This window comes from Sciurus carolinensis, chromosome 9 (assembly GCF_902686445.1).
Source record: "Sciurus carolinensis chromosome 9, mSciCar1.2, whole genome shotgun sequence".
NCBI classification, from domain to species: Eukaryota; Metazoa; Chordata; class Mammalia; order Rodentia; family Sciuridae; genus Sciurus; species Sciurus carolinensis.
The window spans coordinates 116,467,433-116,495,182 of record NC_062221.1 but is presented as its reverse complement, the minus strand read 5'-3'; the positions used below and the strand labels follow the sequence as shown (position 1 = coordinate 116,495,182).

General features: G+C 33.3%; 1 protein-coding gene across 1 annotated transcript in view; it reads left to right on the top strand.

Moving 5' to 3' along the window:
- The window catches only part of Tmprss15 (transmembrane serine protease 15), a 129,147-nt gene that overhangs the window by 42,950 nt on the left and 58,447 nt on the right, over positions 1–27,750 (top strand). The window contains exons 8-13 of the mRNA XM_047565066.1: positions 2,949–3,055; positions 10,951–11,091; positions 11,712–11,861; positions 20,695–20,800; positions 21,122–21,272; positions 25,477–25,612. Of these exons, the coding sequence (XP_047421022.1) occupies positions 2,949–3,055; positions 10,951–11,091; positions 11,712–11,861; positions 20,695–20,800; positions 21,122–21,272; positions 25,477–25,612 (791 nt within the window). The remainder of the gene's footprint in view (positions 1–2,948; positions 3,056–10,950; positions 11,092–11,711; positions 11,862–20,694; positions 20,801–21,121; positions 21,273–25,476; positions 25,613–27,750) is intronic.

Below are 27,750 nucleotides of genomic sequence, written 5' to 3'. Positions count from 1 at the left end.
ATGTGCTGATGGATCAAAATAAGCAGACTGCTGACAGATGATCTAACCTGAATGTTTACCTAGCATCCTTCATGAAAGAGAATCTGAAGTTCCACACAGACACTCCAAGGAAAAAAGAATTTATAAATAAATATAAGGGACACTGAAATAAACTCACTAAAACCTATGTATATAATAAATTCTTCATCAATCTTTAGAATTTTAATACCAAATGAAAACAATTTAGTTGTAAAATCCATTTCATAATAAAGATAAGTCAAATTTAAAGAGTTTATGAGCAGAACAGAGAAAAACCTTTTGCTATAATGCTAATGTCATTTATGTAATAATCTTCCTATATGAATTAGGAATTTGTATTTCTTTTCTTTTTCCCTTTCATTACATAATTTTAAAACCCTTTAAAGAAATTCACTAGTGATATAGGAATGATTATTTGAACCTGAAAAATTTAAATGTTACCTTAAATCAAGTAGTGTACTTCATGATGGAATTGTAATTGAAATAGTCACATAAATAATTAATTTTTCTTCTCCATCCTGATTACTATATTAGTGATTCATTGTACCATATAGTTTTTTTTTCCTCAATGGTGATCAAAGTAGGTATAAAAACAATGACTTTTCTACCTGCTTAGAAGACCAATTAAGTGGAGAAATATTTCATATGCAACTAAACTATGTTCTGGCCTATACCAACCCATCCTTGACATTATGACTACATTTAGCACAGGCCAAATTTCAAGATTGTGGAGGGCAGTGACAGTCTGTGTGGGTTCAAATCTAGCTTCTTCAGATTTGTTCTAGAGAAGTAGTGCCAGTGTTGCCTGGGACAAATCTGAGATGTATCATTTAAGGAAGATTAATAAATCTCTGTGACCCCAAATATTTGTATCTGTAAAGCTCAGCAGCTCCAACTGCTTGGATCAAAGTCATCATAAGAGCTAAAAATGAATATAAAGTAATTGCACATGTAAGTGCTCAATAAAAATAAACTATGAAAAGATAAGCTAATAATACAAAAATTCAGAGTGGATACATTAAGTTTTAAAAATATATTTATTCCCTTAAAAATATTAGAAGGTAACCAAGAGATTTAATATGATTAAAACATCAGATTGTAGCCTTCTGTTAATCTTATTTTTATTGCAAGTGAGTTGGCTGTTTCAAATTAAAAGAAATTAAACACAGTATGTACTTTCTCTCTTCAACCTTCAATTATCTATTCTGAGAAGGCAAAGGACACAAAACATAAAGGCTCCCAGGTTGCTTCTCTTGCATTCATTAGTAGCACGGCTTAAAAGCAACACCTGATGAAGAACTCAGTCTTTTCTTGCCTACAGACACCAAAATTTTAATTAAAAGAGAAGTCATCTCTAAAGTTTTCTTTATTTCTTCTGCCTCTGTCTTCTTCAGCTTTGACTCTGGATTCCCTACAGATCTCAGCAGCAGGCTAACTCTGCCTGAACCTGCTGCTCCCTCATCTTGATCTCCTCGCCCCGCCAATCTCCCGTAGTTACCAAGCACATCTGAGAGTATCCTGTGAATGGTATCTTCTCACAATCATCACTGGAGCTTTTCAAAACAGGCTAGAATTCATTCCAGAACCACTGTACCCAATACTCAGGGCTGAAGGCTATGTCAGGTTATTTTTGTATTTTTGGTTTTTCATTTTTCCTTTTTCTTCTATTTTTTTTTTTTTTAACCACATGCCACTGTTCTATCTCCCTGGCAACAAACACTGCTCAAATCCATAAACACGGGTTTCTTCTTAGATGACTTTTAATTGTGCCCTGTTCCTAGCCACCAATTCATTTTACTGTCACCCCCTCTACTCCTCGAAGACTGAACTCCAGCTCTGAACTCCCACCCCTGATTAGATTTATAATGCAGTGTTTGTCAGATCTTGGGTCTTATCACAAATAGTCATTTCTCAATAATTACCTTTAGACATTTAAAAATTAACTTTCTTTGGGAAGAAGATCTGCATTTGTCTGCTAGACCAAGTTACTACTAAAACTATACCTAAAAATCAAATTTCTTGTGCCCGTGGCCAGAAGACCGTATTCACCCAGGATCAGCTTCTGGGACAGGTCATTTCTCAAGGCTTCTGCTTGGCTTTGGAGACTAAACCTCTACTCATTTTCAGATGCCCCCTTATCATCAGGGAACTGTTAATCAAAACCATAAGATATTATCTGGCACCTGTTAGGATGATCATTACAAAAATCAAAATGAAACAGGTGTTGGTAAGAATGTGGAGAAATTGGAATCCTTGTGCACTAAATATATGAGTATAAAATGATACAGTGATATGTGGTGCTCAAAAAGAAAATTAAAAATAGAAAATCTGTATGATCTAATAATCTCATTTCTGGGTATTTATTCAAAAGAACTGAAATCAGGATCTCACATGATTTATCTGCACTCCTTTGTATATGTTAGCATTATTCACAATAGCCAAGGAATGGAAAGAAACTGAATTTCCATCAACACGTAAGGGGATAAAAGAAATATGTCCTATATACACAGTGGAATGCTATGCAACAATAAAAAGAGGAAGCCCTGTTGGTGGTACAGTGTGGATGAACCTTAAGGACACTAACTTAAGTGAAATAAGCCAGGCACACATGGTAAATACTGCATGATTTCCTTTATGAGAAGTTCCTCAAGTTGTTAAACCTCCAGAAATGAAAGCAGAATGTGGTTACCAGGGGCAGGAGGGACAAATCAATAGAAGTTGCTATTCAGATAAGTTCTAGATATCTGCTATTCAACATTGGGTTAATAATTAATAGTGGACTGTGCACTCAAAAACTTGTTAAGGAAGTAGACGTCATGTGATGTCATGTGATTTTTAACACAACAAAAGAAAATATATTCAATCTAGACCACATTAAGAATTATGACAATGGCTAAAAGTGTTGTAACCTATTTATGCCTTTAATTTAGTGTAAACCAAGGACTTTCCATCAAACTGAGCTTCGATTCTTTTAATACATATTATAGAGATGTGTTATATATTTATGAAGGTATAGGACCAAGCAAGATTCTAAGAGGTAAGTTATAAGAATATAATATAATCCATTATCAAAATGAAAATATGTGAGAAGTTTTTTGGAGTAAGATGTTTTCCCTTTAATTTTGAACTAATATGAACTTGAAATTTAAGTTACTGAAGGAAAAAACAAAACTGGTCCTCATTAAGAAAATTAGGAAACTGGTGTTCTATATAATCTTTGTAACAAAATAGTAACTATTTTACACGGTCCTCTTCTAATAAATGTTTTTAAAAATCATGTGAAAGAAATATATATTTGTTTATCATCCATTCCTCAAACAATACTCTTCGTTAAACAAAATTCAGACAAACACTAAATCTTATTATTCTATTGTCTCTGTTGTTGCATAAGTCACAAACACACAGAATCTCTGTCAATGTCCACTTTGTTGGGTAAAAGAGTCTAGCATCAGAGATAAACTCAGTAAACAGTAGTGTAGATAGCACTGCTACTACCTAACATTTATCATTAGTATAAGGAAACCGATAGCCAAGGAGGAGGCAGGGATGCATGAGTAATGTATATTTGCCAGCCCACTTAATCCATTTGGCCTCAGAAGTGCTATTTATGGTAGTCATTTTAAGTAGGGGCAAAATTCCAGGCGGAATCCTGCTATTAAAGTTTGGTCATTTCACCATTCAGACTGTAGGTAATGAAAAGTGAGTCATATCTAATAAAATATCTTTAATTGATTTAATGATTGGAAATATTTAAATAAATGTGAATAATATTTAGATTTTAGGGATGCTATTGATCTGACACTGCAAAATGATTTATGTAGATCATCTTATTTAATATTTTCAACAAATCTGCAAAGCATGTATGAGTCAAATAAGATCTAAAAGGTTAAATAATCACAAGTTCACAGAACTAGTTATGTATGAGGCAGACATCAAATCAAAATTCTCTACTTTCAAGTTATCTTAATTTAATTTTTAATTTTTAATATTTAAATTTTAATTAAGATACATTTTAATAAATTTATTTTAAAATAACCAATTAAATTAAATTAAAATTCATTTTATTCACTGATTTAATTAATTGATTAATTGATTAGAAAATTTTAATACTTAATGAATAATGGAATTTTTCCTTGTGCTTTGAAAGTCCAAATACAAATAGAGTAATGAGAATCCATAAAACATGCGAACTCATGGTAAATAACATTTGGTTTAAATAAATGTGTGAATTATTTCATAATCATTTTTGTTATTGACAAATGCACTTCTTCAAAATTATAATCAACATAAATGTTTACTTAGGTGGACAAATATTCAAGTTCATATAAATATCTTCAAAGGCTGTGACATTAATAAATTTTAGCATACATTGATCACTTACAATGCATAAAGTAGTGCTGTCAGTTCTTTGTCAGCTCAATAAACGCTCCCCCACACCAATTATTTAGGTGTTATTATAGTCTTTCCTTTACAGACAATGAAACCTAAATTGAAGGAAGTTAAATGTTCAGTAAGTGGTAGGTACCTTCACATTCCTTTACTCTTCAAACACCTTGATTTATCTAAACACGATTTTCAATGCTTAAACTATCAGTAATTTATGAGTAAATATTAAATAGTTAAGCATATTGATGCAAATAATGCACAAATAATCACCATAAAACTGTAGTATGAAAGAGAATAGAAAGAGATCTATAAAAGTGTTTCTAAATAAAAACAGAGTCTTCCACTTAAGGTCATCTAAAATTTTTTATTTCAAATTTTTGAAAATAACTAAATATTTTAATTTTAATCAGAAAAAAATGATAAGTTTGTTAAAACTTAAATTTTAAAACAAAATAACACTTATAAAGAAAAGCAATTATATCTTACCATAGTGCATGGTATAATGTAAAAATTCAGTGTTGATTTAAATTTAGATTAATATGTTTGTAATTCTATTATATGATATTAAGGTGGGTTTTCAGTAGAGACAAGCTTAACTTTAAACTTTTAATAACTTTCATAACTTTAAAGTTATTTCTTATTGAAATAATTTCAGTACTTTCATTCTCGGTTTACAAGCCCATCTTATATAAAATCTTTGCAAATCTTTCGTGTGAGAGATACCAGATTTCCTTTCATTCAATTCCAATTCAGAAATGTATCTCAAATGCTGTTGTCACTTTTATCACTTTGAAAATATGTAGATCTATTACATAAATTAGGGGAAATGGGTTATACAAAGAAATTATAAACTATCTAACACCATGAAATAGTTGCTGTGTTCTTGATAGGACAAACAAGATAAACAAATCCCAAAGGCATTTTTCACTTTCAGATAGAGTTATGATGTAAAAGTTCTCTAACTGGTAAAAAGTGTTACAGAAAGATAGACATTACATAAAAAAAAAAAAAAAAATAGAGTGTGATGGGGTCTTCAAACAGAACAGAAGTCAATGAGAATATATTGCCAGGAGAATGAGCTTAAAATATTCTTTTTACGTTATAGTGATGAAGGTATAATATTAAATTCAAATGGTGATAATAATTATCAATACCACATATGTTAGAAGTATGAGTGAGCGCATTTAATTTTTCGTTCAGGAAAACCCATAAATGTTCCGAAGCATCCTCAAAGAATTACAGCATAAACAGTCTGAGAAAGCACACTAAGAACATTGAAGTTGATTTCAAAGTGCCAAGTTCAGAATATGTGTTTTGAGTTCATAGTTGTTAATGCAGTTCTTTACCAAGTGCTCAGGTGAAATTCCATTTCCACAAAACAGGACTGCTGACATTATATCCTTACCACCGTCCTTTAACACTGTGTAATCTTCCTTTGTTGTTGGTTTATCCTACAACAAAATAACCATTTCGTGGATTTGGAATTAAGTAATCTATGCAAACATTTTTCAGGAAAAGCATTTTTGATAAACTTTATGCTTTGTATTGAGACACTTTCGTGTATTCTCAAAAGTATCCATTTACTCACTTCTGTTGATAGGAATACATTAAATTGAATTTTTAATCTGTTTTATTGTTTCATTTATTTCAAGGATTTCTGCTTGATTCCTTTTTATAATCTCTGTCTATTGACATGATCTTTCACTTCCTGTATTTTCTCTCCAATGTCATCCTTTATTCTGAAGATCAATCTAACTATGTATTTTCAAAACTCCTTCTCTGACGTTCCTTCTACTGTGTTGTCTATTGTTGGAACATCTTGGTTTGTTTGAAGCACTTTGTTCCCTTGTTTTTTCATGTTGTTTATGTGTCTTCTAATCTAACGATATGGAGCTGAGGCAGCACAGATTCTACCCTGTAGTCTTATAGTGTCTCTTGAAGGCTTCCACTACCTTACTTTTGAGGGGGAGACCAATATTAACAGCACCTGATGCAAATGATATACAACCTTAAATCAAATGGTTTTTCTATTAAGGTATTTACATTTTTGTCATAGTAGACAGAAATGAAGTGTTCAATTATTGTCTACAATATAAATGGTAAATTTGCTAAAAGGGTTTACCATTTCAAATGAAGGAACAGAAGGGTGTAAGACTTGATGTTTATGAGGGAGAGGGAGAGAAGATAGAAGTAAAAATTTGCAGTAACAGGGAGGGAGGAGTTAATAGAGGTTGGCTATTTGTATGAGAGAAGTGAGAAAGAATCCAGCGAGACAGGTTGGTGAGAGAAAAAAAATATGTACAGATATTTTTTAAAAAGTAAAAATGTAAGAATATACAACAAAACTGTCATATATGATTCAGATATCCCTTTCATCAATAAATTGATACATGAAAAATATTTGGATTCAAAGATGGTAGAAGTGTGAGAGAGAGGGTGATAAGAACAAATAAATAAAGGAGGAAAGTCTCAATGGAAAATTGAATGATTGATTCCATTGGCTTTCAAAATTTTTCTCAGCTTCCCTTCTCCACCAATAGGTGGGGTTATCTGAAGTTTGAATGTTAGCTCCAGCCCAGTGGGTGCTGGGCCAGTGGGTGAGTCAGATAGCAAGATGCCCTCACACCCTCTTACAGTCACCCATTGTAGCTGGTCCCTGCCTTCCCTGCACACTTCAGGACTCACTGAGCTGGAGAGAGCCAAGTTTTCTACAGTTTCTTCAACCTGTGCTCCCCCCAGAAATCTCAAAATGAAGGAAACAATAAACCAAATTAAAAATTCAATGTAAAGTATCACCAACAGACTAGACCACTTGGAAGACAGTGAACCTCAGACAACGAAGACAAAACATATACTCTTGAAAATAAAGTTGACCCCACAGAGAAGATGGTTAAAAAACATGAATGGAAGGAACTTGTACGAAAAGTGGGATAACATGAAAAGACCAAATTTAGGATTTATTCGAATAGACAAAGGCATGGAGATACAAATCAAAGGAATGCACAATGTTTTCAATGGCATAATATCAGAAAACTTCCCGCATCTAATGAATGAAATGAAAAATCAACTACGAGAGACTTATAGGACCCCAAATGTACAAAGTTAGAGCAGACCCACAAGGTACATTATAATAAGAATGACTAACATACGGAATAAGGATAGAATTTTAAAGGCTGTAAGAGAAAAAATTCAAATTACATGCAGGGGGAAAACATTTCGGATCTCAGCTGATTTCTCAGCCCAGACCCTCAATGCCAGGAGGTCCTGGAATAACATGTATCAAGCTCTGAAAGAAAATGGATGGCAACCAAGAATTTTATAGCCTGCAAAATTAAGCTTCAGATTTGAAAATGAAATAAAAAGCTTCTCTGATGAACAACAGTTGAAAGAATTCACAACTAGAAAACCTGTGCTGTAGAACATCCTTAGCAACATATTCCATGAGGACGAAATGAAAAAAAAAAAAAAAATGAAGACCAGCAAAGGGAGGAACTACCCTAAAGTAAAGGTCAATCAAAGGAGAAACTAAGTCAAGTTACAAAACAAAATGACAGGGAATACAAATCATATTTCAATAATAACCCCGAATATTAATGGCCTACACTCTCAATCAAAAGACATAGACTGACAAATTGAATTAAAAAAAAAAAAAAGACCCAATAATATACTGTATTCAAGAGACTCACCTCCTAGGAAGACATCCACAGACTGAAGGTGAAAAGTTGGGAAAAAATATATCACTTACATGGACTGCATAAACAAGCAGGGTTTTTCCATCCTCATATCAGACAGAGTGGACTTTAAACCAAAGTTAGAAGGGATAAAGAAGGACATTTCATACTGCTTAAGGAATATATTACTTAGAAAATTTTAATGAGCACTGACTTAAAGATTTGTCCCTTCCATAAGCTCTAAAAGATTATCTAATCATGATTATCTAGCAAAAGTAAGAATTTTTTGTCAGGACTCCCATAGGGTTTCTCTCATGTTGAATAATTCCTCAGTTTTTTGTTTTGTAACTCATCAATCAAATATTTCTAATAGAGAACCTTCTTACTTTCCTCCATGAAATGTGTCAAACACATTAAAAATCCTTTATATCATGCAGGGGATATTCTAGTGCAAACATTTTTACTTCCATAAATGAAATAACATAACTGACTTTGAACTTTTTTCTGTTGAATCCTACTCTTTACAAAGTCTGTCATTCCTATCTATCACCCTCTTTCCCAACTTTCCAGCATCTTTATCATGCTTCCCTGTTCTCTTTCACAAAACCTATTCACCAGGGTCATTGCTATTAGAAGAAAAATGAGGAGCTTGTTCACATTCAGGTGTGACTGTCTGACAACTCTATGTAAATTAATATTTATAGATTATAGAATTTGTGAAGGAAATACTGAATTTTCTTAAGGAATTAGTATCGAGATTTTTATTCTATCAACTATAATGTAATATAGTAAAAATTCACCTTTTATAAAATTATTAGGTAATTGGTTTCTTTATTCTTTCAACAAAAGATGTTTCTTTTATGTAGGCAAACTGTATCACTCTGTACATTCATATTTTCATACATGCACTCAAATATAGACTAAACTTCTCCCATGTTCTGGCACAATGACCGAGGTACAGAAAGCATTGAGCCATAATCTCTGCCTTTCCATGACTTAAAATAAATTGGTGAGAGAGAGATACCACAGCCAGCATTCATTGAGCCTTTACTGTACATCAGTCACTGTTCCATATGGAAATGATTTACTCCTTACAACAAATCTTAACGGAAAATTTATTATCGCAGAGAAAACTAAGGCACAGAAAAATCTAGTAAGACATAAAGAAAGAACTGAATTAAATACTGACTGAAACCCCAGCTCTGAACCACTACCCTCTACTGCCTTCATTTATGCATAAGATACTTGTCTTTCATTGAATCTGTGGTTCAAGGAGACCTTAAAAATCTGAGGAAAGTTTTACAAAATGTCTACAGACACATATTCTACACCCTTTGAAGAGGTTTGTCTGTATCTTTGAAGCAGGTTAATGGATCTCAGGACATACACCCTGAATCTATTTAGACCAGTACATAACATTGGAAAATGCAGGAATCCTACCACATCACAACCATCAAAGGGGCCATTGAGCCATGAGCCTCATTCACATCCAACCAGAAGCAATAGTGCCAGAGGATTCCAATGCTTAGAAAGAAAGCAAGAAGGAGAAAGGCAGACAAGTTTAAAGGAAAGTTTCTGAAATTTTTACAGGACCTTAAGTGTCTAGACACTTATGAACTACAAAGGTTTTCAACATGAGAGCAATTTTGGTTACACAGTTACGTATGCTGGTAGGAGGAGCCTAAATAACCAATATAATTCTTCATTAGGAAACACTGGAGGACACACATTTTGGAGGAAAATATTAAGATGTGAATGAATGCCACTCATAATGTTTTTTTATATTAGATTCTGTTAAGATTATCATATGCATCACAGTGTTTACTAATTTCTGCATGAGTATGGAATTTTCCATAGTTCATCAAATGTCTCTCTTTAAAACCCAAAAATATCAGTGATGCTTTGTCTACAAGTGTGGTCAATTTCACACACCAGAAACTGATACCTAGTTCAGATTGTCCAACTGAAATGATAGATCATTCTTTCTTAATTTGTTTTTTCATTATGATCACCAATAAGAAACCCTTTTATACTTTTTTTTATTCTGTATGCTCCCCAGATAATTTAAATATTTTATGTATATCCGTTTATGTGTGTATATCTGGACTTTACAAATAAAAAAAAATCTAAGACTGTGTTTCACCCTGAAAACCAATTTTCACACTCTTTGAGGTAATTTTGCCCCCTTTGAGAATATATATGCTAAGCTGTAAGTTGTACAAAAGGATATTTCATTTAATAATCATTTTATAAGACTTCATATGAAAACTCTACATCCCAAGCACTACAACAACCCTTGAGAATCAAAAATTGAAAGATAACATTTTGTGTGGCTTAGAGTTAAGCCAGAAAGAACAATGATAAACTCAATATAAAGTGCTATGGATTCAATACTTAATCACCAAGTATTATATTGAGATCCTACAATTATATCAGTAAAGAAACAAAGATATACTCTTGTTTTTACCATTGTGATCACAATTTAGCACATTTTGGTATGGCATGGGACATAACTGATAGAGCCAAACTATCTTTTCGTTTTAGAACTGTTTAAATTTTGTATTTGTTACAAGAATATTTTCAGTAAAGAAAAAATGCATCATTTGTTTTTAAACATGTACATAATGTATGTACCTACCAATTAAAAATGAAAAAGGTTTTTTTCAAACCATAAATATGTATAATAATTTGAAGATTTTCCAATGCTTAGAAGACACAATTCAATTAAAATAAATTAATCACAAGAATAATGCTTTAGTTAACTGAATGGTATCAAACAGATTGATAATCAGTCAGTAAATCAAAAATTGATAAATGGATAAATGGATGGATGAACAGATGTATGCATATAACAGTAATTCATTTTCTTTTGTAGCCTCTCTTTGGGAAACTAATCCTGGCACAATTAGAATCTTTTCCAATCAAGTTACTATCACCTTTCTCATAGAATCTGATGAAAATGATTATATTGGCTTTAGTGCAACATATACTGCATTTAATAGCAGTGAGCTTAATAGTAAGTATTATTTATTTTTCTGCCTTTGAATTTTAATATTCCTAATATTGTAATAGAATTTTAAAAGTATCAAGACCTAAAATGTTCATCATGCAAGCTCTTTAATGAGCATTTTTATGTACATCTCCTTTAATTAATACTTAGAAAGAAATTATAAATTAGTTCACATTCTTCATAGAAATCAAGTAATCAATTTGATAAAAATTATAAATTGATAGAAAATTAAATTAAAATGTTATATACTGCAAATATTACAAGTAAAATATTATTTGTTTAATTCAGAGCAGTTTGCACATAGACTTAATTTTTTGATCAAAATTCAGTTTTAAGGAGAAAGAAATTTGGGGAATAAATTTGTATGGGTAAAACAATGAAGATAAGATATAAAAATGAAATAACAAAACCTTGTATTTGTTCTTCATGATAAATATTAGAAACAAATTAATTTAACACAGTTGAAAACAAAAAGGTTTTTTGGACTAAATTAATGGAAAAGACTGGTTTTATATATCCCACTCAACTGTAAACTCTATGAAGTTAGCTTGCTTTTAATATAATCTAATATAACTGCTTCTAGCAGGAACTAAATTCAAGAATTTTCTTTCATTCTTATTTCACAGATTATGAAAAAATTAACTGTAATTTTGAGGACGGCTTTTGTTTCTGGATCCAGGATCTAAATGATGACAATGAATGGGAAAGAATTCAGGGATCCACCTTTCCTCCTTTTACTGGACCAAATTTTGACCATACTTTTGGCAATATCACAGGTATAATTTTTATTTAAATCTTAAATTAAAACAAAAGGAGTAAGTGAAAGCAATATTAAATCAAAAAGATTTTATAGAACTTTTTCTTAAAATCATGACCTAATAAATGCATTTAAATGAAAAATGATAATCAAATAGGCAAGTAAAATTTAATGTTTCAAAAATATACTTTTACCTTATATATTCATTCAGCATATGTTCCAGAGTACACAAAAAGTTCATTAGAAAAAAGGAGACAAGTTGTTTTTCTATATTTGTTATTTAGTAACTAGATTTATGTGAGGTAATTTCCTTTTCAGAGTGTTGGTCTGCTTTGCCTGAATTTTATTTTCTGATTATTCATTGCTAGTGCACAGAAATACAATCCATTTGTGTATTGATCTTATACCCTGCAGTTTTCACGAACTTGTTAGCTCAGTTTATTTTTAATGAATTCCTTAGAATTTTTATATATAATATCATATCACTTTGCAGTAGAGATAGGTGGACTTTTTCTGGAAGGCCCAGGGATGCTAGATCACAGTCTTAAGGGAAAGCTGTTATCTGTAAATATATTTTCATGAGAATGTGCTATTAGAATTGGATTCCTGGTGGAAACATTAACATCACAGACAATAGTATTTGACAAAGAAAACCAGAATCATAAAGAAGAATCAGAAGATAAAGCTCCTTTAACAATGTGCAATTCTAGACATTAAGAATACAGATCACATATCACCAATTCTAAAATCCATGAAAAGTTTCAAGTTGAAACAATTTTGACTTCATGAGTAAATTCTGCATAATTTTTTGTCTAAATCAAACAGCTTAGAGCAAAACAAAATCTAAACACATGCACTTTGCTACTTGTTATTAATAGTTACTTCTGTTATGAAGATCAATTGTTTCACTTTTATCCCATGAAAATAAATGGTTAATTTAATGCTAATTATGAGTAACAATGTACAGCTAAATAACATTATAGGGTTAATTTACTCAGAGTAGTAATGTTTCTAATAAATCCTGAATCTTTAGACAGTGACACCCTAAAATATTAAAATGTGGTTCATCATACTACACCTTGATCAAAATATTTTTCTAAAAAATGAATTCTTTTAATCAATGTTCATAATCATCACTAAGAGCTCCTTTCCATTAATTATTTCACTCCTTTGAGAAGCTTTTGGTGAGCCCCAGGCCCTATTCAAAATATTCAGAATACATCTATGAACAAAATAAATCAGATTTCCTGCTTTCATAGATCACACAATCTACAAAGGAAAAAATAGAAAATAAGCAGAATATATAAAAGGTAATTAACATTCCGATAGGTTAATCGTAGATGAGTAATCTGAAAAACCGTAAACCTTGGCAAAGGAAAGGGGAAAGGCAGGTGTTAAAGTGCCATTATATTTAAAATAAGGTAATCGGGTTCAGGGCCACTGAAAGTGACATATGAATCAAAACGTTAAACAATTAAGGAATTAGCCACATAGATTATTCTAGACAGAGGGAATGAACAGAGCTAAGATGCTAAAGGGGAGCATGTCCAACCTGTTTGAAGATGAGCCAGGAGGACAGGATACCTGGAGTGCAATGATTAGGGCAGAGGGTTCAGATGGTGATGACTTTTCTATGGATCTGACTATTTCTCTGAGCGAAATAAGAAGATAATTGAGATTCGTGAGCACTGGAGTGGAAGGTCTCACTCTGACTGGTAGTTGCAGAACAGTATGTGGAAGGCCAAGAGGAGAGACACCTGGTATATTAGTCAGCTATTTGTTGCTATCATCGACATACCTTACATAAACAAATTTAAAGGAGGATTAAGAAATCATTTATTGTTTTTTTTGGGGGGGTACCGGGCATTGAACTCAGGGGCACTTGACCACTGAGCCACATCCGCAACCCTATTTTGTGTTTTATTTAGAGAGAGGGTCTCACTGAGTTGCTTAGCACTTGCCATTGCTGAGGCTAGCTTTGAACTTGAGATCCTCCTGTCTCAACCTTCAGAGCCACAGGGATTACAGGCGTGTGCCACCACCTCCAGCAAGGAGGAAAAATTTATTTTGACTCATATTTACGGAGATTTTCAGTCCACAGTCTGCTGGTTCTATTCCTATCTGTTTGAGGTGAGGAAGAATATCATGGTGGAAAGCCGTAGCAGAGGGAAGCTGCTCAGTTCATGGAAGTCATGAAGCAAGGGGTTGGGAGGGCAGGAAAAATATGTAGTCACCAAGGGCATACCCTTAGTGACTTGCATCCTCCAACCATGCCCATCTGCCTACAGTTTCCACCACCTCCCAGTCATTCATTCAGCTATTAATGAATTTATTCCCAGAGAGGTCAAAGCCTTCATGATCCTGACATTTTCCCAAACTCCACCTCTGAACCTGGCTGCACTGAGGACTACATCTTCAAATTACTAGACTGTGGGGATATTTAAGACCCAAACCATAACACAGGGAGACTAGTGCAAGGCTGTCCCTTGACCTAGATGTTTTGAAGTCAGCTTTTTCACTGCTATGACTAAAAGATCCGACCAGAACAATTGTAGAGGAGGATAAGTCATTTGGAGGCTTACAGTTTCAGAGGTCTCAGTCCATAGACAGTTACGTCCATATCTTTGGGCTCAAGGTGAGGCTGAACATAATGGTGGAAATGCGTGTCAGAGGGAAGCAGCTCACATGGCGATCAGAAGGCAAAGAGAGAACCTCCACTGTCTACATACAAATATATATCCCAAAACCAGGCTCCCAGTTCTCACCTCCTCCAGTCATACCCTACCACTTCCATTACCACTCACTTAATCCCTATCAGGGAATTAATTAACTGATTGGGTTAAAACCCTTGCAACCCAATCATTTCTCTTCTGAACCTTTCTGCATTGTCTCACACATCAGTGTTTGGGGGACACCTGACATCCAAATCATAACACTAGACAAGAGGTCAAGGGATTCTGATCAGGGAGCAGATGTGGTGAGAAAAGGTCAGGTTCTAAATAGTCTGAAAGGAGTGAAAATAGAGTATTGCAAATTTAGTTACCAGTGTGGACCTACACATAAAAAATTTGCTTTATGTAGATGGCCAATCCTATAAGGCCAAAAGCATTTAGTATTGAGAATGGTGACATGCATATCCTCCCACATAATTAATCTTCTCTGAATAAATTATATCCCAGAGCCTGATCCTCCATGGATAAATTAGTAACATACAAGAGGAAGACTAATTCCTATACAATAGTCACTCTAACCCTCTATAGAAGGCCTAATAGTCAAATAATCTGATAAATTTTTCCCCACAGTGTAATAAAAAAAAATCTCTAACACAGTTGGACAAGAGTAGTTGCAGAAAGTGAAGAAAGTATTTATATCTATTGACTATGACAGATACCTTTTATGTAGTTGAAATCCTTGACATTCAAATTATCATTTTTCTACTTTTATGTCATCATAATAAGAGATAAAATAATTCCACTGATATTTGAGGAATGTTAGTGCATTCCAGGAGAGAAAAGGTTTCAGGTTGCCCACAGATTACATAACCAAAGAAAGTAGATGAAACTGACGAAAGGGAAACAGGTTGAATGTCAGACGGAGATTTTAAATAGTTGGGTGGGAAATGGAGTCTCAGGAGAAAGTCATATAGCAGGAGTTACTTAAAATTAGACAAGGTAGAGCAGGTCAGAGCACACCAGAGGCAGAGAGGTAATGAGGACCACGGTAGGTCTTAATAGGTTCTCTCCAGCTCTCAAACCTGTGATTTCATAATCTACCAGCCATTCACCCCCAGGGGTATTTTTCTTCCAACTGGCTTTTTTATGTGTCAGAACATCCTACATCTGAAATGGAAGAGAATTAAGTCTCTCCTGCTGTTCCTCTTATCCATGTAGGGTATTTTTTTGTTCTTTGCCTTCACTTTAAATGACAGGAAGACCTAAATGAAACAGATGAACTTCGAATTAGCATGACTTTAGGGAAGAACATCTAAGCTGCTTCCATTTTCCAAATCTTCTAAAGAACTCTCCCTTGGTGGAGCCACAGCTCCTAAATCTGTGTGCTGTCAATGTGCAGTTTTCTCTTTATTTCTCAGAAACGAGGGAATTGGAGGAAATGGAAGCACTGATGCAGGGCAGCATCTCGGGGTGTTCAGAAGTGGCTGATTTGTTCAGAACACATGGGGAAAGGGAGGTTAGTAATATGTAAGACTTCAGAAATGGAAGGGTCACCAATGAACTAGAAAGCTCAAAGAAAGTGTTTTTATTCCTTGCCTTTTTCAAGGAAATTATAATTGTTTCTATTGCTCTGGGAAGAAGCATCTATAGAACTAAAGATCATTTAAATGTAGACCCTGGAGTCTTAGCAAGTTTTAAATCTCAGACTTTTCATTTAGGCAAATTATCTATTCTCTTTCTCTCGCTTTGCCTCAGTTTTCTTATCCAGAAAGTGAAATTGATGATAATAGGACCCAAGTTTAAGAGGCATGTTATAAACATTCAATTGATTACTATGTTTAAAAAAATTTAGAAAAATGCCTGACACACAGAAAGTGCTACATAAATGTTAGGTTTTTTTGTAACTATTTTCTCTTCATGCCACAAAAGTATTCAGAGGCAAAAATTGTCTGTGGTACTGTTCTAAGTAGCATACTGGGGAGTAAAACAGTTATTTGGCTCAATTTTCAATAGTGTGCTAAGCTTTTAGATGTAGTTCTTAGCATACAAATTTTTTTACAAGTGTAACTTTAGTGTTTTCAAAGTAATATCCTTGTTTTCTTATCTTTCCTGTGATGCTGAATTTTAGAAAATAATACTGTCTATTATTGATAGACTCTGACTGAATTCCAACCATTCCCCAACCTACACTTTGAATACCGTTCATTTACCTTGCACAGTTCATTTCATGTACACACCTCTCACAAAGCTCCTTCTATCGACCTTTTCTTCAGAGAGAGCTCCAGGTTTCCAGAATGCCAGGCTGTCTCCAGGTTCTGTTCTCTGCCTAGCATCACACACACACACCCAGAATCTCTTCTCTTGAACTGAGTTGTTTGCAAAGAGGTTAGGTTTTGTATATGGAGAAATAGGCCAAAAAATTTACACAAAGCAGTTATAGGAAAAGCCAATGACTCAAGAAAGGGGTAGACTGTGTGCTTAAATTAACAAAACATATTCAATTTTCTGGGTTTTAAACCAACTCAGAAGTTAATTCTGAGAGCCCTAGAAGACATTTCAAGAAAGTTGAAGGTTTTAAAAGATTTTATCATTTGACCATATAATTTCCATGTTTACAGAAAGTATGTTTAATCATTCCATTTTGTATAGAACTTTAATAAACATAAAAGTAAATTAAATCAGCATAAAAATGTATTAAACAAAAGTTAACTAATCCATATATAAAATACAAATATGAACAAGGTATCTTTCTTTCTCCCAAACTTCTAGCTAGTTTAAAAAGCTAAATATTGGGACTAGGTGTTGTTTCAGAGATAGAGCATTTACCTGGCATATGTGGGGTCCTGTGTTCTCTGTGTTCTATCCCAGCATCTCACTCACACAGACACACACACACACACACACACACACACAGAGATCACATATTTGTAAATAAAACGCACAACAGATTATGTTAACAAACATCAGAGAAGTACAGCATGACATTAATAATTCAAAAAAAGAAATGGTTGCTTCTCACTGGAAGAATTTCTTAAGGAGATGACAATTTGATTAAAATGATCTCGAAAAATAGCAGGATTTTAACAAGACATAAACAGAAGAGAAAATAGAAGGACCAGAAAATAGGGGAAATAAAAAGACACAAGAGGTAATAAAACTTCTAGATGTTTGAAAACATTAAAATAAATGTATGGAATTGCTACAGATAGTTAGAAGAATTATAAAAACTATGGCTGGAAGATATTGAGGTTTAAGACAGAGACCTCAAATCTGAGTGAATTTTTACTTGATTTTGTTACTAGGAAAAAAAAGAGACAGTGATCTTGAATAAAGGTTCAATTAGACTGCACACAAGGAAGCATTATCAAGCAATGGTGTAGGTGATGAAGAACTCCCAAGGAGAGGTAGAGATCTTAGACTAAGACACATTTGGAAATAAAAAAAGAGATGATGATGGTGACATAATTCATCATTTCTAATGTTGGGATGTTCTCCTGCATCTGATAAGATTTCCAGAAAAAATACTATGTGAATATCTAGTTTCCTACTCTGAGTGGAATCAACTGGGTGTACAATTCATTGAGAACACATCAAATAAAGATGACTATAAGCTTTTCATTACTATGACCCAAATATCTGACAAGAACAACTTAGAGAAGGAAAAGTTTATTTTGGCTCATGGTTTCAGAGGTTAAGTCCATGGAGCCAACTCCATAGCTCTGAACTCAAGGTGAGGCAGAACATCATGGTGGACCAAAGTGGTGTAGGAGCACTACTCCATTCATGGACCCAGGAAGCAGAGAGAAAGGGAAAGAAGGCCAAAGGAAAAATGAAACTCCCAGTGACCCAACCTTCCAGCCACACCCCACCTGCCTACAGTTATTGCCCAAGTAGTCCATTCAAACTAGAATGAAATGATTAGGTTACAGTTCTCACAATCAAATCATTTCCCCTCTGAATATTCCTGCATTCACATGAGCTTTTGGGGAACACCTCATACCCAAACCTTAATGAGATGCAAATTTAAAATTTATCACATTGAAATTATTGAAGGCAAAAAGGATATAAAATATTGAGAAGACAGAAGAGACAAAATAGTGGCCTTTAAACATTTTTTATCACATTATTTTTTTCAGTGCTGGGGATTGAACCCAGAGCTTTGCTCTTGCTAGGCAAGTACTCTACCATAGAGCTACACCCCAACCCCTCCTTAAACATTTTCATCTTATCCATTTTGCTCCCAGAGGTCAAACTTAGAAACAATATATGCATAAATGTGTAATCTTAAAAAATTCTAATCATATTGAAATGAAATTCACTGCCTTGAAATGAAGTGATCCCTAATGCATCTGGCATGTATTAAACAAGATCTTACAGGCAAATTATTGTGAAATTTAAGGACACTTAGCTGGTTAGACTAACTATATTTTTAGGTACTTTTGTCAAGGATGTCTTTATCTTCTACTTTGTTAAAGAGTTAAGCAATATCACAGAATTAGTAATTTAATATTATGTATTATTTTACTGCATTTCATAATGTATAAATCTATATGATATTTGCTATGTTGTGCATATTTGTTTATTCATTTACTTATTTATGTAAATTTCATAAAGTACTAGAGTATATATAATTAATTTGTTTTATGTGTATATAAAGTCTTATCTTGATGACTAAAAATCCTGTGTATATTACAATTTAATGAGTAAATAACAGACTCAAAATGTTTCAAATCATAACCAATTGTGTATGAATGTGGTCAAACATAAATAGGAGCATAAAATGTGTTTGTGTTCTACAATTTCAACTAACTACAAATATTTATGAAGAGTTTAATCATTTCATTACTTTTCTATGGTATTAGTGATATTTTAGTTATTTTTCCCCTACTGTCCTAAGCAACCAAAAATAGAGTCTCCTCAAAATGGATTTAGAGTTGGGCATTTAAAGAGTGGGTTTTGAAACCTCTCCTCTATATGTATGCTGCTCTTTTTCATTGGGTTATATAACTGAGCACTAAATAGCTAGAATGATTATTAATAAAATATCATAGCATATATAAACATGCATAATGTATTAGTAAAATAACATGTTAAACACATTTATTTTTATTTTATACTTTATGACCAACTCAAATAAAAGTGCATAGATTACATTTATTAAGATATTTGACCATAATTTCACCTTGATAAAACGCTTATTTATTCTGAGTAATTTTTGCCTCCGTGGTCTAAATATGCATTTATGTACCCATAGGAAGTCTTACTAGTATTTCTTTTCTTCATGTCTTGTTCTTACTCTGCACATTATAAATATACGAATTTGGATTTTATATGCAACATTACCTATATTTTTTTCTGTTGGAAGGCACAGGAGAGAAGATGCTCAATCTCAAGCAAACTCTAAATTTCAGCATTTCATAAAAACTGCATTGCAATTGAATTAGATTAATCTAATATTTTACTTGCTTCATATCATATCTCATTACATGTTCCCTGCTTCCTATCATAATATATGAGGGGTAAACTAAGAATGAAATAAATTCCCCTAAGAAAATGTTCAAGATGTTCTTATCCAACAACACTTTGTACACTTCCGATGATGTACATCACTGGTTGGAATAATGAATTCTAGAACAGACAGCACTTTATGCAGTGGCCTGTGCCATTTTAAAAGCTTTTACATAGATTAACATGCTTCCTGCTCCTCTGTGACCTGATTAGTTGTCATTCAAAGTAACACAGGAAGATGAAAACATTATAAAATTAAGTAAATTCTTATTTGCAGACATGTAATGTAGTAAATGTGATATTAAACAGTCTTTGAAATGCTTTACCTTGCCTTCTGATGTGAATTTAAACACTTGAGTATATCATGAGTTACAAACCAGCATATCTTCATACCCTCATGTACTGATTGTCTCTAAAAATTTGAATTCATCAAAACATTTAGCAAATTGGAATTGAAGTAGAAGGCTGTAAGTTGTGACCTGATTTTCCTAAATAAGAGTTTGTTGTGACAGAGGTGCTGCTTTCTGGACTCAAGTCCAAGGTCCTACCTACTATGCAAAAGTATCTTTTCTAATGTTTTTACCTTATAGTTTCTTGTTTATGAATAATATGTCTCACAAAATGAAAATGTTAATATTTAAGCAAGTAAAAACCTTTCCTTTGTTTTTACAGGATTTTACATTTCTACACCAACTGGACCAGGAGGGAGAAGAGAAAGAGTCGGACTCTTGAGCCTCCCATTAGAGCCCACTTTGGAGCCAACCTGTCTTAGTTTCTGGTACGTTTCTATTCACTCCTTTCTTAGTTTCTGGTAAGACACATATTAAATGTTGTCCTATTTAATGAGTAACATTGCCTTTCTCAGGGTACCAGTCTCAGATTCCACTAACAAGTTGGTCAATGTTTTAAGGCATGCACTATTACTTTTCCAATTTATAGAAAAGTAAAACATTGGAACACTCCCCTCCCCTCCCCCAGCAATTCCCACATCCAAAGGAAAATAGGATATAGAAAAGACAGTAAAGGATTTAGAAGAACCTAAAACACATTTACTCTAATATGGTAGGAATCCAAACATTTCTGCTTATTTCCAAACTAGGTATTATATGTATGGTGAAAATGTATATAAATTAAGCATTAATATCAGCAATGACAAAAACATGGAGAAGACTGTTTTCCAAAAGGAAGGAAATTATGGAGAAAATTGGAACTACGGACAAGTAACATTAAATGAAACAGTGGAATTTAAGGTTTGCAAAACACATTGTGATTTGTATTTGTATTCTTTTTTCTAGTATTGATGCAAGTATAGTTTACCATGATACAGTGAAAAACTAAAAATTTATTTTCTAAAGATTTCCAAATCATTTTCTCTATTTTCTAATCTACCTTAGTTTTTCTTTGATCACCTTTATTTTAATTTATTCATTGTCTTTTTTTGTTATCAAAATAAATTTTTTTTGTTTCAAAGGATAGCATTGATAAAGTGAAAATACAGCTCACAGAATGGCAGAAAATATTTGCCAATTACATATCTAAAGACAATTTGACATGCAGAACATAAGAAAATATATAAATGTCCAATGCCTACATAAAAAGATTCTCAGCTTCATTAGTAATTAGGGAAATGCTTGTCAAAACCACAATGAGATACCACTTCACGCACATTAGGATGGCACCAATAAAAAGATGGCAATTACAAGTGTTTGTGATGTGAAATTAGCAACCTCATCTCTTTTTTAAATTTTTTTATTTTTTTTATTTTTTACAGACTGCATTTTGATTCATTGTACACAAATGGGGTACATCATTTTGTTTCTATGGTTGTACACATTGTAGATTCATACCATTTGTGTAATCATACATGTACATAGGGTAATGATGTCTGTCTCATTCCACCATTTTTCATAACCCCCTCCCTCTCATTTCCTTCTACATAAGCTAAAATTCCTCCATTCTTCTCTCATTCCCCAGCCCCCCACTCCAATTATATATCATCATCCACTTACCAGGGAAAATATTCAGCCTTTTTTGGGGGGGAATTGGTTTATTTCACTTAGCATGATATTCCCCAACTCCATCCATTTACCTGCAAATGCCATAATATTATTCTTCTTTCTGGCTGAATAATATTCCACCGTGTATATATACCACAGTTTCTTTATTCATTCCTCTGTTGAAGAGCATCTAGGTTGGTTCCATAATCTAGCTATTGTGAACTAAGCTGCTATAAACACTGATGTGGCTGTGTTACTGTAGTATACTGATTTTAATTCCTTTGGGTATAAACCAAGGAGTGGGATAACTGGTCAAAATGTGACTCCATTCCAAGTTTTCTGAGGATTCTCCACATTACTTCCCAGAGTGTCTGCACCAATTTGCAACTCCACCAGCAATGTACAAGTGTTCCTTTTTCCCCACATTCACACCAACATCTAATATTGTTTGTGTTCTTGATAACAGTCATTCTAATTGGAGTAAGATGAAATCTTAGAGTTGCTTTAATTTGTATTTCTCTAATTACTAGAGATGTTGAACACTTTTTCATATATTTATTAATCACCTGTATGTCTTCTTCTGTAAAGAGTATGTCCAGTTCCTTGACCCATTTATTGATTGGATTCTTTGTATTTTTGGTGCAAAGTTTTGTAAGTTCTTTATAAATTTTGGAGATAAGTGCTCTATCTGAAGTGCATGTGGGAATAGATTCTCTCCCATTCTGTAGGCTCTCTTTTCACGTCATTGATAATATCCTTTGCTGAGAAAAAGCTTTTTAGTTTGAGTCCATTCCATTTATTAATTCTTGCTTTAATTTCTTGTGCTTTAGAAGTCTTGTTAAGGAAGTCTGATCCTAAGCCAACAGGATGAAGATTTGGACCTACTTTGTCTTCTATTTGGTGCAGGGTCTCTGGTCTAATTCCTAAGTCCTTGATCCATTTTGAGTTGAGTTTTGTGCAGGGTGAGAGATAGAAGTTGAATTTCATTTTACTGCATATGAATTTCTAGTTTTTCCAGCAACATTTGTTGAACAGCTATCTTTTATTCATTGTATATTTTTGGCTCCTTTGCCTAGTATGAGGTGACTGTATTTGTGCATTTATAAGCCAAATACATGTGTCTTCTATTCTGTATCATTGGTCTGTCTATTTTGATGCAAACACCATGCTGTTTTTGTTACTATTGCTCTGTAGTATAGTTTAAGGTCTGGTATTGTGATACCTCCTGCTTCACTTTTCCTGCTAGGGATCATTTTGGGTATTCGAGGTCTCTTATTCTTCCACAAGAAGTTCATGACTGCTTTCTCTATTTCTATGAGGAATGTCATTGAGACTTTAACTGGAATTGCATTGAATCTAATCTGCATAACACTTTTGGTAGATTGACCATTTTGACAATATTAATTCTGCCTATCCAAGAACATGGGAGCTCTTTACATCTTCTAAGGTTTTCTTTAATTGCTTTCTTTAGTGTTCTGTAGTTTTCATTGTAGAGGTCTTTCACTTCTTTTGTTAGATTGATTCCCAAGCTTTTTTTTTTTTTTTTTGAGGCTGTTGTGAATGGAGTGGTTTTCCTAATTTCTCTTTCAGAGGATTCATCACTTATGAATAGGAATGCATTAGATTTATGTTTATTGATTTTATATTCTGCTACTTAGCTGAATTCATTTATTAGTTCTAGAAGTTTTTAGTAGAGTTTTTTGGATCCTCTGAATATAGAATCATGTCACTGACAAATAGTGACAACTTGAGTTCTTCTTTTCCTATTTGTATCCCTTTAATTTCTTTGGTCTGTCTAATTGCTCTGGCTATGGCTAGTGTTTCAAGGATGATGTTGAATAGAAGTGGTGAAAGAGGGCATCTCTGCCTTGTTCCAGTTTTTAGAGGAAATGCTTTCAGTTTTTCTCCATTAAGAATGATGTTGACTGTAGGCTTAGCATATACAATACAAAGAAAATGCAGCCCTGAACCAGAGAGCCCCTATAAAGACTTTAACATTATTGTAATAAACAGAATGAGCTCGATTATTATTTACAGAATTTCTAGTGATGAATGAAGAGAATGGAGAAGAGTGTAGGATGTATGTGAGTAAATAGAGGTACCTGTCAAAGGGCCTCCTGTCTCCAGTAGGTGTCCCAGGAAGGGAGCTGCTCTTCCAATGATGATGGCCACGCCCTCAGTAATAATTCAAAATGCCTGCACCAGCCTCCAAAGAAGCTGGGGAGTCCAAGAGAGGGCTCACAGAGTCAGTGCATGGAGCAGGCGTGGTGTCTGGTGTCCCTCTGCAGAGGGGAGGGTGGGAGGCAGGTGGGCTCAGTGACCAGAGTCCATCTGCCTCATTGTCTTATTAAAAAACACTTATTGAGGAAGCTTTTGCTACATGAAAATTTAACTTGTCCATAAAATCCATAGAAAACTCATGGGAGATTTCAACTTCCTTCTTTAGCAAATTTCTAGAATAGACCAAACATGTTTCCCTACTTTCCCTATTTCCCCAAGACTTCCAACTTTTCACAAACCCCACCCAGGTCAGCCCTGCACTTTTTCTGGGGAATTGCCCTTCCTTTCAGGACATTCATGACCACTGGTATCCATTCCCCTGCCCCACTCTGGTTTAATCTCCATTTGTCTCCTTTAGAAACAAATTCTATGAGCTGTATCATTGGGAGGTGGCTGATCATTTATTTCACATTAAGGTGAATTGATTTTTCAGATAACAGTTTAATGTGTTCTTTTCCTAAGGGTTTTTTCAATGGAAATATAGGATAATATCCTATTAGTTTGGCCAAATTAACAATGTTCTAATGGGTGATTTTAAACAAGATTATAACACTTTTGGAAGATGTATGTTTAGACAAACACTGTGATCATCAAAGACTTCCGTTCTCCCTGTCACACATGATATAAGACAGGTGTTAATCAATGACCCTTATCATATTCCTCTCATCTCTCTTTCTTTCCTTCCCTTGCTTTTGCCTTTTTTTCCAGAAGTTAACAATTCAGTGTATTTAGTATATATTTAGTATATTTAGTATATTGTTATAATTGTCTTATTTTATTATTTCATTTTGCAATTATTGTTAATATCTTACTACACATATTTTATAAATTATACTTTAACATTAGTAATGAATATAGTATAGGAATATATTAATATATGTAAAATACCTATAAACATCTATTTATATACAAGTCACACACACACACACACACACACACACACACACATATATGTAGGCACAAATAAAAATTTAGCCAGTAAATCCACATAATAAGAAAAATGTTCTCCTCAGAAGGACTTAAAAAGAACAACTCATCAATATTTCACTATGTAGTAACTGGTCATCATTTGTTTAGAAATGGAAATATTGTTTTTCCAGAGGATTTTGGGTCAGAAGAAGACTCAGGTCAGAAAATATTTGAATGGAATCACTTTATATACCTCTCTGAATTTCAGGTTAGTTTTAATGCTTTTAAAAATCAAATCTTGAGTGACATTGCATTGGATGACATCAACCTAACATATGGGACTTGTAATCAGAGTCTTTATCCAGAGCCAACTTTGGTCCCAACTTCTCCACCAGAACTTCCTAGTAAGTAACATTAATGTATATTTTACCTATGTCACTAACAATTTCAGGTAGATCTTGCTGTGGCTTATTTTTGTTATCTCACCTCATATTATTTTTTCACTAAAAATCAAAGACTTAAACTGAATAAACTGGAGGCCATAAGTAAAATATAGGCTAGCAAGATAGAGTATGTTACACAAAAACTCACAAATAAGATCACTTATTGCTTTCTTAAGGTTTTTATTTATGATCATTTTTGTTCCTCTTCTTTGTTTTTGAAGGTAATGAAAGTCTTGATTCCATTCTATTTTCACTAAAATATAGTCATGCTGTATTGGTCACATGGAATAGTCTATAGATTTGGGGAAAGGAGCTTTGAGATTCTCATGAACTTCTGAAGGAGTGATTTTAAGATGTCAAGAGGAGTTCAGTTAAGACTAAAGTCCATCAAGTCTATTTAATAAAAAATGTTGAATTAAACATTGAACATACAGATTAAGTTCACAGAAATTATTTTTTTACTAAAATGGTACCTTTGTAAGCCTTTGCAATATGCACCCTTCATAGAGCCACTGATTTGTTGCAACTGAGTATTGACCAGGATTTCTATCCATACAGGATGTTTTAACTCAAAATATCAAAATGTTCTATGCTTACCTGTGCTCTTAAGTCAAACTAGAAATAAGACATTTCAGAGAAAAATTCTTTACCATTCATCTTATCCTTTCATGCAAAAAAGACAAAATCATTTTACTACTCCCGGACTATGGGATTTGACAGATAAAAAACCCCACAGTTGATGATAAGTAATATCAAGCACCCAATATCCCTCTATTGGAATGTTTTTACCACACTTGTTATTTATATACAAAAGCATTCCTTTCTTCTTTCAGTAGCAATAGTTGGAGCTTACATAGCTCTGTAGCTTAGCTTGAATGCTTTAATTGAACCTCATGGATATTTTATTCTGTCATGGATCTGAGCCCCTAAACATGACATTTATTCCATTTCATATTTACTTCTAAATATTCTAGAAATACCACATTAATTTCCAAAACTAATTGTTTTGGCTTTAAACTTTAAGTTAAAAATTAAAGAAGAAGAAGTCTTTTCTAAATACATTTAACAAGTCAAATGCCATAAAGATAAAAGACTAGAATTTGAGAACATGTAATGAATAAGCAGCCATTAAATTGGGGATGTAATTATACTGTCCTACTAGTCCCAAGCCGCCATATTGAATGTGCACTTACATTCCATCAAAAGGTTTTTTCCACTTGCCATCTTGTTTATTAACAAGTTTAAATGTATGCATTATTTATCAGCAAACGTTCATCCAAATTATAAATATATACTAAGTGAAAAATACTGCCTAAGAAGTGTGAGATGTATCATAACCACTGATACTCAAAAAATTAATATATAAATAAATATCAAAAGCATAAATTCTTACATGTGCCTAATACATAAAAAAAGTAATATAGGATAGAAAGTATGAGCTAGAGAATATATTAAGGAAACATCAGGTTAAAGAGAATGGCACCTATAAAGCTTAAAGAAAAAAAGGAAAAGCATCACATATTTTCATGTGATAGTATTAGCCATAAAATTGTGATGAGAAGTGAGTTTCTTTACACCAAACTCTACATCTAATTCACCTTTACTTCACCAGTGTCCAACTGATTCCTAACATCACATAAATTGGTGATCAATATATAGATGTGGACTAAACCTTCTTCTCCTCGTTATTTTGACTGTAATCTTCTGTTGGTGACACAAGCACTTTTGTGAAACAAAATTTTAGCAGCAAAACTAGTAAGTTTGGAAATGATGGAAGGGTGGATGTAGAGAAAATACCAACAATAGTTTGGGCTTTGTGGTACTGAACAATATTGTCACATTTTGTTCAGTCTGTTATCTGAACTATTTTTGTGCAAAACAAAGCATTTGGAATTTTTAATATCACTGTTGGTTTTAAAAGTAATTTCTATAGCCAAATATTATAACATTTTGCTATTTCAATGTTACAGTCATTTAAAACAATAGGTTTTCCTCTTAATTCTGTCAGTCTGTCCCCCTTTTCATCAATTGGTTAAGAAGATCTTTGTAGAAGTAAATAACATAGTTTCATACACTCAGTATTTAAAACATAGCAAAAT